The sequence below is a fragment of the Delphinus delphis genome, chromosome 11 (assembly GCF_949987515.2).
Source record: "Delphinus delphis chromosome 11, mDelDel1.2, whole genome shotgun sequence".
NCBI lineage: Eukaryota > Metazoa > Chordata > Mammalia > Artiodactyla > Delphinidae > Delphinus > Delphinus delphis.
In genome coordinates this window covers 55,137,432-55,155,314 of record NC_082693.1, presented here as the reverse complement: position 1 = coordinate 55,155,314, position 17,883 = coordinate 55,137,432, and the positions used below count along the sequence as shown (strand labels likewise).

Below are 17,883 nucleotides of genomic sequence, written 5' to 3'. Positions count from 1 at the left end.
GAGGGCTTCCCTAGTGGCGCAGTGGTTGAGGGTCTGCCTGCCGAGGCAGGGGACACGGGTTCGTGCCCCAGTCTGGGAAGATCCCACATGCCGCGGAGCGGCTGGGCCCGTGAGCCATGGCCGCTGAGCCTGCGCGTCCGGAGCCTGTGCTCCGCAACGGGAGAGGCCACAACAGTGAAAAAGTGAGGGGAATTCCCTGACAGTCCAGTGGTTAAGACTCCACACTTTCACTGCTGAGCGTGCGGGTTCAACCCCTGGTCAGGGAACTATGATCCCACAAGCCGCGCAGCACGGCCAAAAAAAAAAAAAAAAAAAGTGACATCTGTCAGCATGTTTTTGGATTTTTCCAGCAATATCCAGCTGTTTCAGTACAGGTGAGGATGTAGGAAACACTAAGTGTCAGATCATTTTTTTCCAAATATATACATATGTATTTCTTCAGAGATACTAAAGGGCTCTAAACAAAGAGACAAGGTATGAATTGCAAATCTTTTAATGAAAATGTTTGTATTTTTTACAGCATGCAGAATTTCACACCTGTGGTTAATTAGCAATTATTTCAATACTTGAAAACTCACCTGCCTCTGAATTTGTCATAATGCATGAATCTAACTTAATAAAATTAAGGAAAAGCAACAGGTCATCTAATCCCTCTTTATATTCCTTCATGACCAGCAAGACGCATAAATGAGTTCTTTAAAAGGGATAAGATAGATTGATATATAAATTGTGAGTTTATATTTAAAGCTGTGTAAATGCAACATTTCTAAGAAAACATTCAAATCAAAGGTCACACTTTATGGAAACAAAATTCTTAATTCAGGCTGTTTTTATTTTTAGCCACTTGGCACTCTGCTCTTTTTAAAATTTTATATTGCCCAACAAAGAGTGGTTATCTTTTACTGTTTTGGGAGATGACAGAACAGATGAAGGTGTCACATGCCTACACAAGTGGGATTTTGCCTAAGATCAATTTGTTTAAACATATTCTTTGGTTATATTTTTATTGCATATTGGGGAGTACTTATATCATTCAAAATTAAGTCTGGGTTATTTCTTTGATTAAGAACTGAATGTACTGGACATATATTTGATAATTAAGATTTTAGACAAATATTCACCAGCATTAGTTCTATTAGCAAACCAAAAAATATTGTAGGCCTAATATAAAACAATAAACACATGAGGTAAACATTAAGCCTCTTAGAAGAAAGACCATATGCTCCTGCTTCTGTAAAAACATTATTTGTTTGAAAGAATGGTAGTATGACCTTTCGCTCAACTATTACTTCCTTAATGTGAAAAAGAGACAATGAGCTGAAGAAAGAAAACTCCACAGTTACACTCCGCAACCCTGAACATATGTCCTGAGATCTTGGTTTTGACAGTGACTTCTCCATGCCACCCTGCAGAGAAAGATGAAACACATGGTAATAAGGTTAAAACATACCTTCATTGTAATACACATACTTCAAATCCTTTGGGAGAACAAAATAGTTTATCAATACTGAAATACAGGCTACAGATCAATCCAAGTATTAAATGGAGATATGTATACCAAGTACTTCCTGTCTCTCCCCAAGCCTTCACTAGAGCACAGAATGCTGAAGAAGAATGTTGAGTCCCGTGTAGTCCACAACTGCAAAGTACATTCCACATTTACTTAATTACAAAAATAATTTCAAGATATGACAAGGAGTTCAAAGAGTGGGGAAAATCTTAAAAACTCTAGAAATTGGGACTTCCCTGGTGGTACAGTGGTTGAGAATCCGCCTTCTAATGCCAGAGATGCGGGTTCGAACTCTGGTCAGGGAAGTAAGATCCCGCATGCCGCGGGGCAACTAAGCCCGCATGGCACAACTACTGAGCCCGAGCACCACAGCTAGAGAGCCCATGTGCTCTGAAGCCCGTGCGCCAAAACTAGAGAGAAGTCCGCGCACGGCAACGAAGAGCCCGTGAGCTGCCACGAGGACCCGATGCAGCCAAAAATAATAAATAAATAAATATTTTTAAAAAAGAAAAAAACTCTAGAAATCCCCTAAAAAAAATTTGAGGAGTAAAAGTATAAGATTCTGAATCAGTTAACGTAGATGGTTTCTATGTGATACGTTGTTTAGCATATATACCTAAAGCTGCAATTTTCAGTTCTCAGTAGCATACGTTGGTCTTTGGAAATATTCCCTCACTTCTCTCATAACAGTAGGGTAAAACAGCTCTCCCCTTTAATGATTAACACATAGCATGCTCTGTAACAGGAACTAACATAGTGTTGTAGGTCCATTATACTGCAAACACAGAGAAACGAACATACAAACAAACTCATAGAAAAAGAGGTTGGATTTGTGGTTACCAGAGGTGGAGGTTGTGGGTGGTGTGAGGGGAGGGGATTGGATGAAGGCAGTCAAAGGTACTACAAACTTCCAGTGATAAGTACTAAAGATATAATGTACAACATGATATATATAATTAACACTGCTGTATGTTATATACGAAAGTTGTTGAGAGAATAAATCCTGAGACTTTGCATCACACACACAAATTTTTTCTTCTATTTCTTTAATTTTGTATCCATATGAGATAATGGATGTTCACTAAACTTATTATGATAATCATTTCATGATGTATGTAAGTCAAATCATTATGCTGTACACCTTAAACTTATACAGTGCTGTATGTCAATTACATCTCAATAAAACTGGAAGGGACAAAAAAAGCATACCATGCTCTAATGCCTTGTGGATCACTGACAACCCTCTTTGCACATCTTACAGCATCAGTGATGTCATCTTTCAGCAACACTGAAAAAGAAGTGGTGAGAAATGGAAACAATGCTCATAGAAATTTCATTTTAAGTTTAGGTTCAGCCAGCTTCATTCTCTTAGGCTGAGAAAAGAACAACTAAAATTATTTTTTAAGAGTCCATGTATCTGTGAATGTGGGGGGAAAACTCTTTCTTCATTCCATCCCATTTGGCATGAAATAAACCATTCTGTTTCTCATTTACCAAAGTCATTGGAAGCTCTGGAATTATTCACTAATGTGATAGAAGGTTCTCTTTTTACTAGGCACTGTAAAAAACAAAACAAAACAGAAACAAACCAACAAGTAGAAACCGGTCTAGCACTTTTTTGCTCAGCAATTCTACTATTGGAAATTCACCCTAAAGAAATAATACGAGATGTACCCAAAGATGTATGTACAAGGTGTTTCATAGCAATTAATAATAGGGGAAAATGGAAACAGCCTAAGTGCTTAACATTAAGAGTTGGATTGATAAATTACAGAATATTTATAAAGTGGAATTCTATTCATCTTTAAAAAATAATAAAGATTGGTATTTGTTGGGCTTCCCTGGTGGCGCAGTGGTTGGGAGTCCGCCTGCCGATGCAGGGGACGCGGGTTCGTGCCCCGGTCCGGGAAGATCCCACATGCTGCGGAGCGGCTGGGCCCGTGAGCCATGGCCGCTGAGCCTGCGCATCCGGAGCCTGTGCTCCGCAACGGGAGAGGCCACAACAATGAGAGGCCCGTGTACCACAAAAAAAAAAAAAAAAAAAAAAAAAAGATTGGTATTTGTTGACAAAAATAATTTTGTGTAATAAAGAGCAAATTGTAAAGCAGTAAATATAGTACAATTTCATTTTTGTTGAAACACACATTGCTTACATGTTTGTATGTGTGTACATATGTGTATAACATAGCTTTACATTCATATATGTAAGTGATACATATCCTCAAAGAATATATGTATACCAAAAGTTTCCAGTGGTCATACATCTCTGGGTAGTAAGAATGTTTTTTCAATGACCACAGATTATTATATAATACAGAATTTTTTTTAAATAAATTAACTGGATACAAAAGAATATTCTAAGACGAATGTTCTCTTTTAATATTTAAAAATTAACAATATCAATTTTGTGATACTTCTCCAGTATTTTATGTACTAAAGATTCCACATGTTCTCTCTCTTTTAAAAGGAACTGAATAGGGCTTCCCTGGTGGCGCAGTGGTTGAGAATCTGCCTGCCCATGCAGGGAACCCGGGTTCGAGCCCTGGTCTGGGAAGATCCCGCATGCCGCGGAGCAACTGGGCCCGTGAGCCACAGCTACTGAGCCTGTGCGTCTGGAGCTTGTGCTCCACAACAAGAGAGGCTGCGACAGTGAGAGGCCCGCGTACCGCGATGAAGAGTGGCCCCCGCTCCCCGCAACTAGAGAAAGCCCACGCACAGACACGAAGACCCAACACAGCCAAAAATAATAAATAAATAAATAAAATTAAAAAAAAAAAAGGAACTGAATAGAATATTTGTTTCACCCCAATTAAACAAGTCCATAAATTAACTTGTTAGAATAACAATGTTTATATAGGAACTATATTTTTTGGAGATGCCAACTAAAGAATTTAGAAATGAAATGTCATAATGTTTCTAATTCACTTTAAAATCACTCAGCAAAAAAAAAAATATATATATATATAAAATATATACATAAAAGAATATGACAAACTGTTTTACTGTTAAAGTACATGATGAGCATATTGATGTTTATTATACTAATATACTAATGTTTCTAATTTTCCATATATTTAAAACATTTCATAATAAATAAAAAGTAAAAACAATTTTTTAAAAAGGACCACACATATTCCTCCTCTTTGGTTAACTACTAATCCTTTCATTTTCCAATAAAGGAGAGTAGATTAAAAAAAAAAAATGACCACACACCAAATTATCCCTAAACCTCCCCAAACAAGGTAAGTGGCATTGTTCTTTTTTTTTCCTTTTTTTAAAATTTTATTTTATTTATTTATTTTTTTAACATCTTTACTGGAGTATAATTGCTTTACAATGGTGTGTTAGTTTCTGCTGTATAACAAAGTGAATCAGCTATACGTATACATATATCCCCATATCCCCTCCCTCTTGCGTCTCCCTGCCACCCTCCCTATCCCACCCCTCTAGGTGGTCACAAAGCACTAAGTTGATCTCCCTGTACTATGTGGCTGCTTCCCACTAGCTATCTATTTTACATTTGGTAGTGTACATATGTCCAATTGGCATTGTTCTTTACAAAGCATCAACAAGTCCAGTTATAATAAAGTGATGTCATTCCAGAAGCTTTTGTATATTAGAAAACAGCAAACTTTTATGATACCAGCTCTTTAATTTCTTCCTTAAGGAATTATGAGAATAATAAAGAGTTTCTAGAAGTTAAGGTGGAGTTTTTCTAGGTCCCTGATGAACCCTTCAAGACCTTTTCATTTGTATTGAATCTCTATTCTTGTAAGTATAACCAGATGGATCCTGTGCCATCACTCAACATTATCTTGTCTTACCACTGCAGGGTATGCCACAGGCGTTATGTGCTCTTGGGGTTTTGCCATCATTACACCAGTAGCGGCTATTGATTTGAAATATCCCATAGTCAGTGCTTCGGCTTCCAGGATTGTAGTTTGTAGCTTGTGTGTTATAATTGCTTTCCCATTTGGCCAAACACATCCCTGAAAAAAACGTATTTTAAGTAATAAACAGCAACACCATATGGTTTATAGTTCATAGCATAATTATATAGTTCTATTTAACTAATTCTATTTTACTAACGACTTTATAAAGATGTAGTTTACTTGTAAAATATTTTAACACTTTGGTGTTAAAGGGCCCTTAGAATTCTTTTGTTAGCAAATCATTTGGTAATACTAATGAAACAAGGTAACATATTTTTTAAAATATTAAAATAGCTGTTTCTTCCATTGCTATTACCCTTCCCCTGCTCCCATCCCTCAGGTAAGATTCAGCCTAGAATAGGAAAATCAACAGAGATGTTGAGTGGGTTTGGTAATTAGCAGCAGATGCATATGCTAATGCTTTTTATTAGGAAAAATAAGGATTTTCTGGGAGAAAGAAAATTTCTTATGATACCTAAAGATGAATTTGGATATCAAATTAGAATCCAGACAACAGGAGTCATAGAATAGGAAAGACTGTGTCATCCATCCACCCATCTAGCCATTTGCTCATTCATTCAAAAATAGTTATGGAGGGGAAATGTCTGAATTCAATCTGAAAAATTCAGTGATTACATTGGCAGATATGGACTAAAATATAAAGTAACTTTTACTTAGGGCACATCTTGAATTCTGTGGAAGAAAATGAAAAATAATCAACTAGAGTAAGAATAAAATGTCATTTCATGCTGCATTTCAGGAATCCTTATATAGATATTGACTGAGGGGAAATAGGTTCCTACTGTCCCTGTTTTAAGAATTCAATGTAATTTTTTAAAAACTTTGCTGTTAAAAACCCAACATCATGGTAGGGGGATTAAAAATGAAAAAAATACTACATTACTCAGGCTTGCAGAACCCAAGTTCCAAATTGGAAATGGCTGGAGTCCAACACCAAGGGCTTGATAGACATATCCTCAGTGCACAAATGAATCTTTGAGTCAGCTTACATGTGCCAGCGGGCAAATTTAGTGGCACTAGAAGCGTACAACGGGTCCTGGCATGCTTAAAATGGTACAGAATTTGGTCCTCCCATGCCTCAATCCTTCACCTGGTACATCTGATTCTAAAGGAACAAGTTGATGTTCTTAACCATTTTAAGTGTACAAACCATCAAAGGAATAAAAAAGTCCATTCACTCAAAGTCCCTTTCTTATTCTTCATCCTCTATGAGTATCTGTTCCACACCTGGCTAACTATTTGGACGGATGAAGAAGAGTTAACTTACAGTTTGCCAGGCTGACTCCCCTATAGCCATCCAATCCAAGTCTTTTCAGAGTTCTGGCAAGCTCACACCTCTCAAAGGTCTTGCCCTGGACAGCGACAGAAAGGAGGAGAAGCCCCAGAATAAGGACAGCCTTCATGCTGACTGAGAAGCCAGACCTCCAGGCTGGCCAGGGTGAGCTGGCCCTGGTATTTAGCGTCTTTTCACTTCCTTCTTCTCCGAGTGGTCTGGCAGCTCCACCCTTTGAGACAGGTGGAAAACAGGAACCGTTTATTGGTCCACTGTCTTTAAAAGTTTTCTTCCTTATTTTTGAAGAGGGATATTCTGAGGTCCTAAGGATGACCTGCAAGAAAATAATGAAATGACATTGCTCAAGAAGAATTGGGATTAGCACTATTGCCAAAAGAGGAACTTCCTCCTATTTTATCATGAATTTCAGCAACTATAAAGGAAAAAAACTGAACATTTTACGTAACTGCAAATGAGCTCCAATCTTTGATTAATATTCATTTTCATTAAATTGTTTTATGTGCCTTCACTATGTTGTCTTCATCTTTTTCACTTAAAATTACTTTATATAATTTCCACAAAAGAACACGACACTCTGTTGTTTTGATAGTTACATAGCACAACACCATGCTGCTCAGCCAGATTCCTATACTAACTTCTTTGGTTACTATTGTAAACTCTTAATTTATAAACCAATGTTTACTATTATAAATAAGTCTCATGTCAACAACATTCCTAACTCCTTTCTGACAATGCCTTACTTCACATTTCCATGTTAGAACATAAAGGGTCATTACAAAGCAAGGGAACTTTATAGCAAAACCTACAGAAGAATACCAGAATATATCACCAAAAAATCTTGCCCTTTGGTATGAGAATGATTTTGAGCTGAAGGCAATTGAAAAGAAGCAGATCCAAGAAAAGTTCTCTGTCCTCCCCCTCTTTTCTTGAAAGCAGAACATAAATTTGTGCAGAAATTAATCACCTACAACCCTAGACACTTAGCCCCAAGACAGCACCAGAGGACTCTACAAAACAACATTTACTGACTAGCTATTATCTTCCATTGGTTTCTTATATATTGATCGTCCCACAATTTGCCACCCTTGGAAGCCTAGTGCTTGTTGCTCCTCTAAAAATATATTGTTCTTTGGTTAAGAGGATATGTAAGTCCAAGTTCTAGCCACCTCTTTGAGTTACTCATCCCTGCATTTCTTATAAGTATATATGAGATATATATATTAATAAACTTGTTCTCTTGTTAATCTGTCTTTTGTTCCACAGCCCCAGCCAAAAACCTAAAAGGGTAAAAGGAAACAAATTTTTCCTCCTGTACAGTTTCTGGTGATGGGACAGTAAAAGGTTGGAACACTCTACTCTCCCTAGAGACTGTAGTTTAGATATGGGATAACTGACAACAGACCAGCAGAAGGTAAGAATTCTTACCATGTCAGTCTCCCAGATCTCTGTCTGTAGTGGACAGTCAAGAGAGGAGGATAAACATTTCTCCTTGTCCCTTCCTTTCCAAATGCACAGTGGCATGAGAAAAACATTTGTGAAGATAGATCTTGAACCGTGACTTTTGTGATTTTGTTGTTGGTAATCAACACATATGGGTATTGATTCTTAGCCCCCCAGAAAGAGTCATGTTTTCCTGTGTCTCTGTCTTTTGTGTCATTTGTCATAAGGATGAAAAACCGTAAGATGAGAATCTCCTTTTGTCTCATTTTATGTACTGAGAACTTGGCTTTGTAACCGGTGAGAATATTCCCTCTGGTTTCTGCCACTTTGGGGGTGCAGACTGTCTGTCAGGCTTGCATCAGCAGCTAGTCAGCCAGCTAAGAGCCTAAGACATGAAGTGACAGGCAACATTCTCTTTGTCGAACCATGCTGGCTCTCAGGGGAGTTTGTCTTAATAAAGGGTCTCAGTCCATAAGGGGCCTTTATCGCCTCTACCTTCATTGCCTTGTTTGTGAGGGAAAAATTCTCATCCCAGTATCCCCTTTCTGGTAACACAGATAAGTAGGTCAGTGATTTCAGGTGTCTCACTTTGTGGGAGATAGATGTTTCTCTGACACCTGTGACAATGAAGGTCTTTGCTTTCTTAGGCTACCTCTGGAGTGGCTCTGCATCTTGAGAGGGTTACATTTCTTAGGGGACACATTTTGTGTCCATGGTTAAGCCTTGAAATTGGTTTTAAGACATAAAAGAGGGCTTCCCTGGTGGCGCAGTGGTTGAGAGTCCTCCTGCCGATGCAGGGGACACGGGTTCGTGCCCTGGTCCGGGAGGATCCCACATGCCACGGAGCGGCTGGGCCCGTGAGCCATGGCCGCTGAGCCTACACGTCCGGAGCCTGTGCTCCACAACGGGAGAGGCCACAACAGTGAGAGGCCCGCGTACCGCAAAAAAAAAAAAAAAAAAAAAAAAGATTTACCAGTTTGGAGTCACAGTTGAAATAGGTATATTAAAGATTTGGACTTTTACATCTGAAAGGATTTTTAAGAGAGCCCTCATCTTAAACAGATGTCCTACTGGTACCTATGGGAAGATCAGATTGAAGAAAGGAAGGAAGGAGGGAAGGAAGGAAGGAAGGAAGGAAGGAAGGAAGGAAGGAAGGAAGGAAGGAAGAAAGAAAGAAAGAAAGGAAGGAAGGAAGGAAGGAAGGAAGAAGAGAGATACAGAGGAATACGTTGGCTAGTGTGAGAAAAAACAAAACACTTCCTTAACAAGATTAGGAGGGGAAGATCAGAGAACAAATGTCAAGAAGTGCAGGTGGCACTCAAGCAGGTGTACAACTTACGTAAATATTGATAGCCAGGAAATAGCTTTGAAGGTTCAGAAAATACACAGGAAGAGTTGATTTATTGTCCCTTACTCTGTAAGCAGACCCCACCAGGTCCAGACCTTCCCCGTATCTTGGGCCGGCACTACAAAAAAAAAAAAAAAAAATCACTGAACTATCCTATCTTATTGTTAAACAAAAGAGAAACATTACAGTAATTATCCTAGATTTCTGATAGTAGGCAAATATGCCCGAGTTCCTTCTTAGATAAAACCTACAATCCTTTCTCAGTCCGTTGGAAATATTGATCTTACTATATCTTTGAAATGTAAGCATCCAAAGAGATAATTGTTGGAACTTCCCTGGTGGGACAATGGTTAAGAATCCACCTGCCAATGCAAGGGACAAAGGTTTGAGCCCTGGTCTGGGAAGATCCCACATGCCACGAGCAACTAAGGCTGTGCGTCACAACTACTGAGCCTGCGGTCTAGAGCCCGTGAGCCACAACTACTGAGCCCACGTGCCACAACTACAAAAGCCTAGAGGCCATGCTCCGCAACAAGAGAAGCCACCACAATGAGAAGCCCGCACACCTCAACGAAGAGTAGCCCCTGCTAGCTGCAACTAGAGAAAGCCCGTGCACAGCAACAAAGACCCAATGCAGCCAAAAATAAAAAAATAAATGCATTTATTAAAAATAAAAAAATAAAGATAATTGTTGGCTAAAGCAACCATGGGACTGGAAAAAAAAAGAGAGAGAGAGTTTTTAAAAGAAACTGCTATTTTATATTTCCATAAGCTCCCTTGCCCCAAATTTTGTCCACAGCCTCCATAAGATCATGTATTAAAGAAAAGTAAAATTCTTAAAAGTCTTTTCCACAAATATTGGTAAAAGCTTCAGCCATCTGAGCAGGTAAACTTAACTTGTTCAATCTGCCAGAAACACCATTTAGATCCAACTATTCTTTTCTTTTGCGGTATGCGGGCCTCTCACTGTTGCGGAGCACAGGCTCCGGACGCGCGGGCTCAGCGGCCGTGGTTCATGGGCCCAGCTGCTCCGTGGCATGTGGGATCTTCCCGGACCGGGGCACGAGCCCGTGTCCCCTGCATCGGCAGGCGGACTCTCAACCACTGTGCCACCAGGGAAGCCCCCAACTATTCTTTTATAAGCTAGTGAGTTTTGTACTACTGTACCTGATATGTGGCTAAAATTTTTAAATGAAATCTATAAGATCTCTGTTTGCATCTGTCTATGTGTCTATGTATATCTATATATGTATGTTATGTATATGTGAGATTTTTTTCCCTCTGGATAGTATTCCTAAAAACTTGTGAAAGAGCTCTATTTAATTGGCTTAAAGAAAATACAGGCACTTATATAAATTAAGACTAGTCAAATAAGTTTATGTTATCTCTACTAGATGCCTGAGATTATAAAATCATAAATTTAGCCTAAGGAAATAAAGTTACAACAAAAACGATTTTCTTCATGTATGTCAACGTGGTAGGGGAAAAAAAGCCATGTTTAAATGTTTGGGGTCTTTGCTTCTGTGATTTTTGCTACTTGCCTAGTTTGTCAACAACAAAAATAACTTAAAATGATGGTTAACTTTTCATATCTCATGAAATTTTCACGGCAACTCAAGAATAATTGTTAAGAACACATGAATTAAATGGATGTAAGTGGGAGAAAAGTTTGTAAATGAATTTTGCAACAATCATTATGTTCTATAAAATATGTCTGCTTAAAAATCGTTTCCAAAATCTATTCGTAACCCTAACTGTATATGATGGATATTCATTGAATATCTAGATAATTTCCAAATAAGAGAAAATACTGAAACATTAATTGCCAAACATAGGTTAAGGTTATCTGCTTTTGACTTCTTATTACAGAGAAACTAAAGATATTTGGGTCTGTTAATAACATGTTCTTTTTGCCACTTTAAAAAAATTGTACTATAAAAAGGCATATGTCTCTAGAAATTGCAAAATGATGTATTCTTGGGAATTCCCTGGCAATCCAGTGCTTAGGACTTGGTGCATTCATTGTCGGGGCCCGGGTTCAATCCCTGGTTGGGGAACTAAGATCCCACAAGCTGTGCAGTGCTGCCAAAAAATAAATAAAAAGTAAAAGGAGCAAATAAGATAGAAGATGTGGGTTCTAGGAAACAGGGTTCTAATACAGGAAAGAGGAGAAGGGAAATTATAGAGATGAAGGGAGAAGTGTCCCTGTGGACTCCCTAGGGAAAACCAGAAGAGATGGCCTGGAATGTCTGAACCTATTGAAGGGAGTTTGACAACTCTGGCTGAGACTTTGGGTAATGAATTAATACATGAATAAATACATGGAAAACTAAGCAAACAGAAAAGTAAGGCAATTATTAACTCCAAGGAAACCAAAAAACTTAAGAATAGAAATACAACCAAATTATACCATCAAATTATACTCATCTGTGAGTGTTTGTGCAGTGTTTGTACTGACACTGATAAATCAAAATTGTCTGTATTAATGAAAAGAGGCATTGGCATGAGTTTTGTCAAAAGGTATAAATAATCACTTGTTAGTGAAGCAGTGTCATTTTCTTGAAGCCATTATGGACCCTGGAAGACCACGGTCAGGGCAGCTGCACTCACTGCATTCTCCAGCTGATGCCGTCCTTGTGTAGTTTGGCTCAGGGGTGCAGAGGACCTAGTCTCATCTCTGCTGTGGCAGCATGGCTGCTAGGAGAATTTGGAGGGGTGGGGCAGTTGGGAGGGCTGTGGCGGGGAACACCGCAGGGCTCTCTGGGGGAGCCCACATGTTGAAAGGTTAAGGTGGAGTAAATTCTTCTTCAACTAATGTGGCATGTAACAGCCTTGTGAAACAGGACCAGCACACAGCTGCTCCCAGCAAGTCCAGCAGCCTGGCCACAGGTCAGAGTGGCTCCCTGTGGGGACACTCCCTGACTTAGGAGCAGTGCTTGACCCCAATCCAAAGGTGGCATTTTGTTGGCCCCTCAGGTATATGGGTCATTGAAAAATGGTAAATGGTTTGGGTTTGCCTAATCCAGACCACTGTATTTTTTTCCTCAAGGATCATGACCATTTTCTCTTCTTTTAGCTCTCGATATCCCTGTAATTTAAGTTCCCACTCTTTGCAAAATAGATCAAACAAGATAATTTCCTGTGTTCCCTGACACCATCCAAACTCCAGAAATCATCTAACTTTTGTACTTACTTTTCTCTATGGTCTTGCTGTTTTTGTGTTTTGAGTCAGGTAATTGGTTCATACCAAGAAAAAATAATACTATTTAACATACACAAGAGAAATTATTTCTACTATGGTAGCAATACTGTGCTGTAAGAGTCTCTAGTTACTGTGCTCTAGCACAGAGCCACAAGTTACTGACCCATCAATTGATCATTAAGCCTAAAAAATACTACTAGCCTAGTAATCTGCCATGTACTTTACTGCTAGTCATAGAGGAGATTTTACCATTCCTGATACTTGCCACGTACTCACTCTCTTCTCTGTCTTCATTCCTGCTGTTTCCTCAGTGTACTATGTAGACAACGAAAGAAATGTTAGGATATCTGGTGGCAAAGAGAAAGTTGGAGGGGTGAGCAGGACCAGACCTGGAAGCTTAATCCCCAAAACTGTGAGATTTAGCGCTTAATCCCAAAGACAATGGGAAACTATTCATGAGTATTAAACTGGAGAGTAACTGGATCAAAATCTTAATGAAACAAAACACTCTAGATTGGATTCAGGGATTGCTGCTAGAAAACTGGCAAGGAGTCCAGATGGCAGACAAAGGTGGGGGTGGGTAACAGAGAACTGGGAGTGTTTCAGAGATATTTAGGAGGTTTGAATAATCAGGATTAGAGATTATCCAGACGAGTTCGAGATACAGGGGAAAAGGAAAGGTAAATAATACTAGCTTTTGTTTATCAAATGCTTATGAAGTGTTAACCACTTAATAAACATTACTTATAATTCTTACAGGGGTCTTAAAGATAGGTATTATATCTATTTTACAGATGAAAAAATATATGTCCCAGAGAAGAAAAGTCTCTTGCCCGAAGACATATAGCTAGTGAGTGGAAGAGCTGGGATTTGGATTCAGGTCAGTTCCATGACCTTTTCAGTTTACCACATTACCTTGTAAAAGTTGAAGTGAATGGGAAGAAATTCTACCGCGACCCAATTCTCACCCTTTGACACACTATAACTCCTTTGTCTACTTCTTGTCTGATTTCAGCTCCCGATATAGTTGTGCAAACCCATTTTATGTATTTATTTTAAAAGTGTGATTTTTCTCTAAGAGGTTGATCTAACACCAGGCAATGCCATGGAACAGTTAAGAGACTATTTAAAAATCAATATTCTTGATATGTGAACAACTGATAATTGTGGCAAGCTTTTGATTTCTTTGTGAATACTTCCTTTGTACTATTACTTCTGTTATCATTATGCAATCAGAATTTAGGCTGGATCTCACTTCACTTCCTCCTTTTTTTTTTCCCTGCCCCTTTTCACATTATGAACAAATATTTCCCTTCCCACAATCGGTCAGGTTACAAAATCCTTTCTCAGTTTACACAACAATTGGGCATTCATCATTGAGAAATTATAATGAAATAGGTAACTGACTTTTCAAACATGTGTTAAAACAGTCTTGTTTACAAAGAGATGAAAATGCTCCCACTTTAGTTTCCTCTTTCCAGAAGAGTATTCTGATTTCATTTCTCTATTAAGTATGACTTTTGGGTTTCAGGTTTGTTTGATCTTTTTATTTGTGCCAGTGCAACTGCATAATCATTAAACTTCTTTCATTGAACTAGAAAACAATGATTTCAATCCGTACATTAGCTCTGGTAACATCACAAAATGTTGGGGGAGGAGAGAAGAAATTGTTGTAAATAGGGGAATAAGGTCATGTATTTGGGTTGTATTTTCCCCCCTCTCGACAAACAAACATTTTATTGCTACCCTTAGCAAGTAAATAAGATAATATGCTTAACTTCTTATTAACAACAATTTATATGTACACATTTAATTGAAGATGGTGCTGTTCTTCCTTTGACATCACTCTAAGTTGTTTAAGATGCAGCCACACATTTTCTCACCCCAATCCCCCATCTCAATCCCCCATCTCTCAGGTCAATATCATACCTCTGTGAAGTGGCTGGTTTGCTGGCATAGGAGTGGTCTATTTCCAACTCAGTCAGAAAGGAACTGAACTCACAAACATAGCACCATTTACACACAGGTCTCACAATGACCTGACCCAAAGATGATGAGGGCTAGTTATCAGTGCCTTACACATTTATTTTGGAAAATAGTTTCTTTGACTGCCGATTCATAATGATTTTCAATTAAAGAGTAACTTAGTAAATTAGAAATACTATACAAATATAGAATGGTAAACTCTAACCTGCTAAAAAAAAAATGAATGGATGTTTTAACATCTAGGAACTTAAGATAATTTTCAGTTTCCTCATAAGAATACTATCTTCTAAAATGGAAAAGTTTATAGATATACATACACACATGACTACTAATTTTTGTGAAAAATAATGGGAATAAAATAAACCTAAATACAGAAAAACTACACTTAAAATATCTTCCTCATGTAAGAAATTCAATTCACTGCAAGTCAAATATGCTCAATGTACTCTGGTATGTGAAATCTAGTTTAGATCTGAATTTTGTGACAGGACTACTGACATGGCTTTCTAAGTAGTCCCCTTATGTCCAGTTTTTCTCCCCTCCAACCTACTTTGCATCCAGAGCATGCCAACCCTGAACTCAGAGGACTCAGAGTTTATAACACACATATGTCAATCACATGTAATCTATGGCTTTATTGTCTATTCTGTGGTTTGCTGTCATATTGTCCTCATATTCATCATGATGAGCTCTTTGAGGACTTATGCTCCTTTAAGATTTCTCCTCTGCCATCTCAGAAAGAAGCACACTCATGTGTAGACATTCAACAAAACTGGTAAATTCCCTGTATAAAAAATGCATTCCACCTTCAATTAAGGTGTTATTCTTCTCTCTTGACTACCTGTGTTAAAACAGTGTTTAAAAAAAAAAAAAACCACAAAAAAACAAAAAAAAACCCACAGTGTTTTGACATTACAAATGATGCAAGGAAATAATACAAACTTACAAATAAAAAACAACTACAAACTACATAAGGATGTGCTTCTCCAACATGAGAAAACAATTACAAAAAGGTAACCTAGAATTTTAAAGAAAGAATCATTTTTTTATAAAGAGTTAACTCAGGCCTCTGGAATAAATTAGAAATAAGACAATATGTTTGAGACACAGGATTCCTCATGCCAATATATGTAAAAATTTTTGAAGGTATTATTCAACGCTTCACTATAGTAAGGGAAAAAAATTTCTACTTCAATTGTCAAGAAATTATACATGAATAATTGTATTATGGAAGAAGGTTCTGTGTACATTTGGTTGTAAGTTTAGGAATTTGTCTATTAACTAATTCAATAAATAATAAAAGTTGATTGATTGAATACTTTCTATGTTAGAGGCACCATGTTAATGCTGAGGATACCAAGGTGAAAAAGCATGACTGTTTTCCTCTACAGGACATGCAAACCAACAATTACAATCCAATATATAGTTGCTTTATTGTTGGTCTGCACAGAGGGCTGATGGAGCACAGAGGGGACCTGAAGTCAGTGGGGAAGAGACAGTGAAGGCTTCACAGCATTTCAGCTGGATGAGAGTTGGAGGGAGAATAGGATTTTGTTTGGTGGGCAATTTGGGGTAGGAGACTTGTGATAGGAACTTCCCATGTCTGGTTCTCTTCCTTCCAGGCAGAGGGGAGGATTATACTCCCCTACTCCCTTGAATTTAGGAAGAGCTATGTAACTAATTCTGGCCAATGAGCTATGGGTAGAAATAATGAGTCACTTCTAAACTGTAACATTTAAGTGCTAGTGCAAAACACTCCAGTACTTTTCTATCTGCCTTGGCACCTGGTGAAGTTGTATGTGCCAGAAGGTTTAGCTACCTGTTGGTAAAACCTCTGTCAGCCCAGGTGCCTGAGTGACTGTGTGGAACAGAACCACTTGCTGAACTATGATAGATGATTGTGGCATGAATAAGAAGTAAATCGTGTGTTTAGCCATGGAAATTCTGGGAGTGTTTTGTTATTTCATCATTTCAGATGGAGGTAAAACAATTTTAAAAACAAAGGAAAGGGAGGGAGCTGCTGTCACCATGTTGTTGGTCGCCACCCGCTCAGGGCCCTTTTGCGCCTGTCCTGTCGGCCACTAGTGCAGGCCACGGTGCCCGCCACCTCGGAGTCGCCAGTGCTGGACGTGAAGCAGTCCTTCCTGTGCTGGGAGTCGCCGAGTGGTCAGGCCACGCAGGCCAGCTTTTTGTCGCCTCCGTGGGCCTCAATGTCCCTGCTTCTGTTCGTTATTCCCATACGAACGTCAAAGTGCCTGACTTCTCTGACTATCGTCGTGCTCAAGTGTTAGATAGTACAAAGTCTTCAAAAGAGAGCAGTGAGGCTACAAAAGGTTTCTCCTATTTGGTAACTGCAACAACTACCGTGGGTGTCGCGTATGCTGCCAAGAATGTCGTTTCTCAGTTCGTTTCCAGCATGAGTGTTTCTGCTGATGTGTTGGCCATGTCCAAAACCGGAATCAAGTTACCCGATATTCCAGAGGGCAAGAACATGGCTTTCAAATGGAGAGGCCAACCCCTGTTTGTGCGCCACAGAACCAAGAAGGAAACTGACCAGAAAGCTGCAGTTGAAGGACTTCAGTTGAGGGACTCACAGCATGATTTAGAACGAGTAAAGAAACCTGAATGGTTTGTCTTGATAGGTGTTTGCACTCATCTTGGTTGTGTACCCATTGCAAATGCAGGAGATTTTGGTGGTTATTATTGCCCTTGCCGTGGGTCACACTATGATGCATCTGGCAGGATCAGGAAGGGGTCTGCACCTCTCAACCTTGAAGTTCCCTCATATGAGTTCACCAGTGATGATATAGTGATTGTTGATTAGAGACCTGGACTCAAGTCATAGGCTTCTTTCAGTCTTTGTGTCACCTCAGAAGAGTTATTTGAGAACAAGCCTTCTGCACTTCAAATTAGTTGATTTGAAATATTTAAGAATTGCTAATAATGTGTTTGCAAACATGTGAAGTAAATTGAATTTCATGTTGAATACTTTCAAGCATTCACCTAATAAAGCCACTGTTAAACACTGTTATGCTCAAAGACTTCAAAGGTACAGTGTCTTTGATAGTTAATTCTAATAAAAAATTACAGACTGGTGTATGGAGAGAAAAAAAAGAAAAAAACAAAGGAAAGGGAGAATAGACAAATCTC

At 38.7% G+C, this 17,883-nt stretch overlaps 1 protein-coding gene and 1 pseudogene across 1 annotated transcript; one reads left to right on the top strand and one right to left on the bottom strand.

Annotated features, from left to right (window-relative positions):
• Nucleotides 1–488: 488 nt before the first annotated feature.
• Nucleotides 489–6,932, bottom strand: LYZ (lysozyme). Its single transcript, XM_060025203.1, has 4 exons — nt 6,731–6,932; nt 5,335–5,499; nt 2,720–2,798; nt 489–1,406 (listed from the first exon to the last, which is right to left on the bottom strand). Exons 1-4 carry the CDS (start codon nt 6,864–6,866, stop codon nt 1,340–1,342), a joined length of 447 nt encoding a protein of 148 aa, XP_059881186.1. The 5' UTR covers nt 6,867–6,932; the 3' UTR covers nt 489–1,339.
• LOC132434319 (cytochrome b-c1 complex subunit Rieske, mitochondrial pseudogene) lies at nt 6,865–17,572 on the top strand (annotated as a pseudogene).
• Nucleotides 17,573–17,883: the final 311 nt, after the last annotated feature.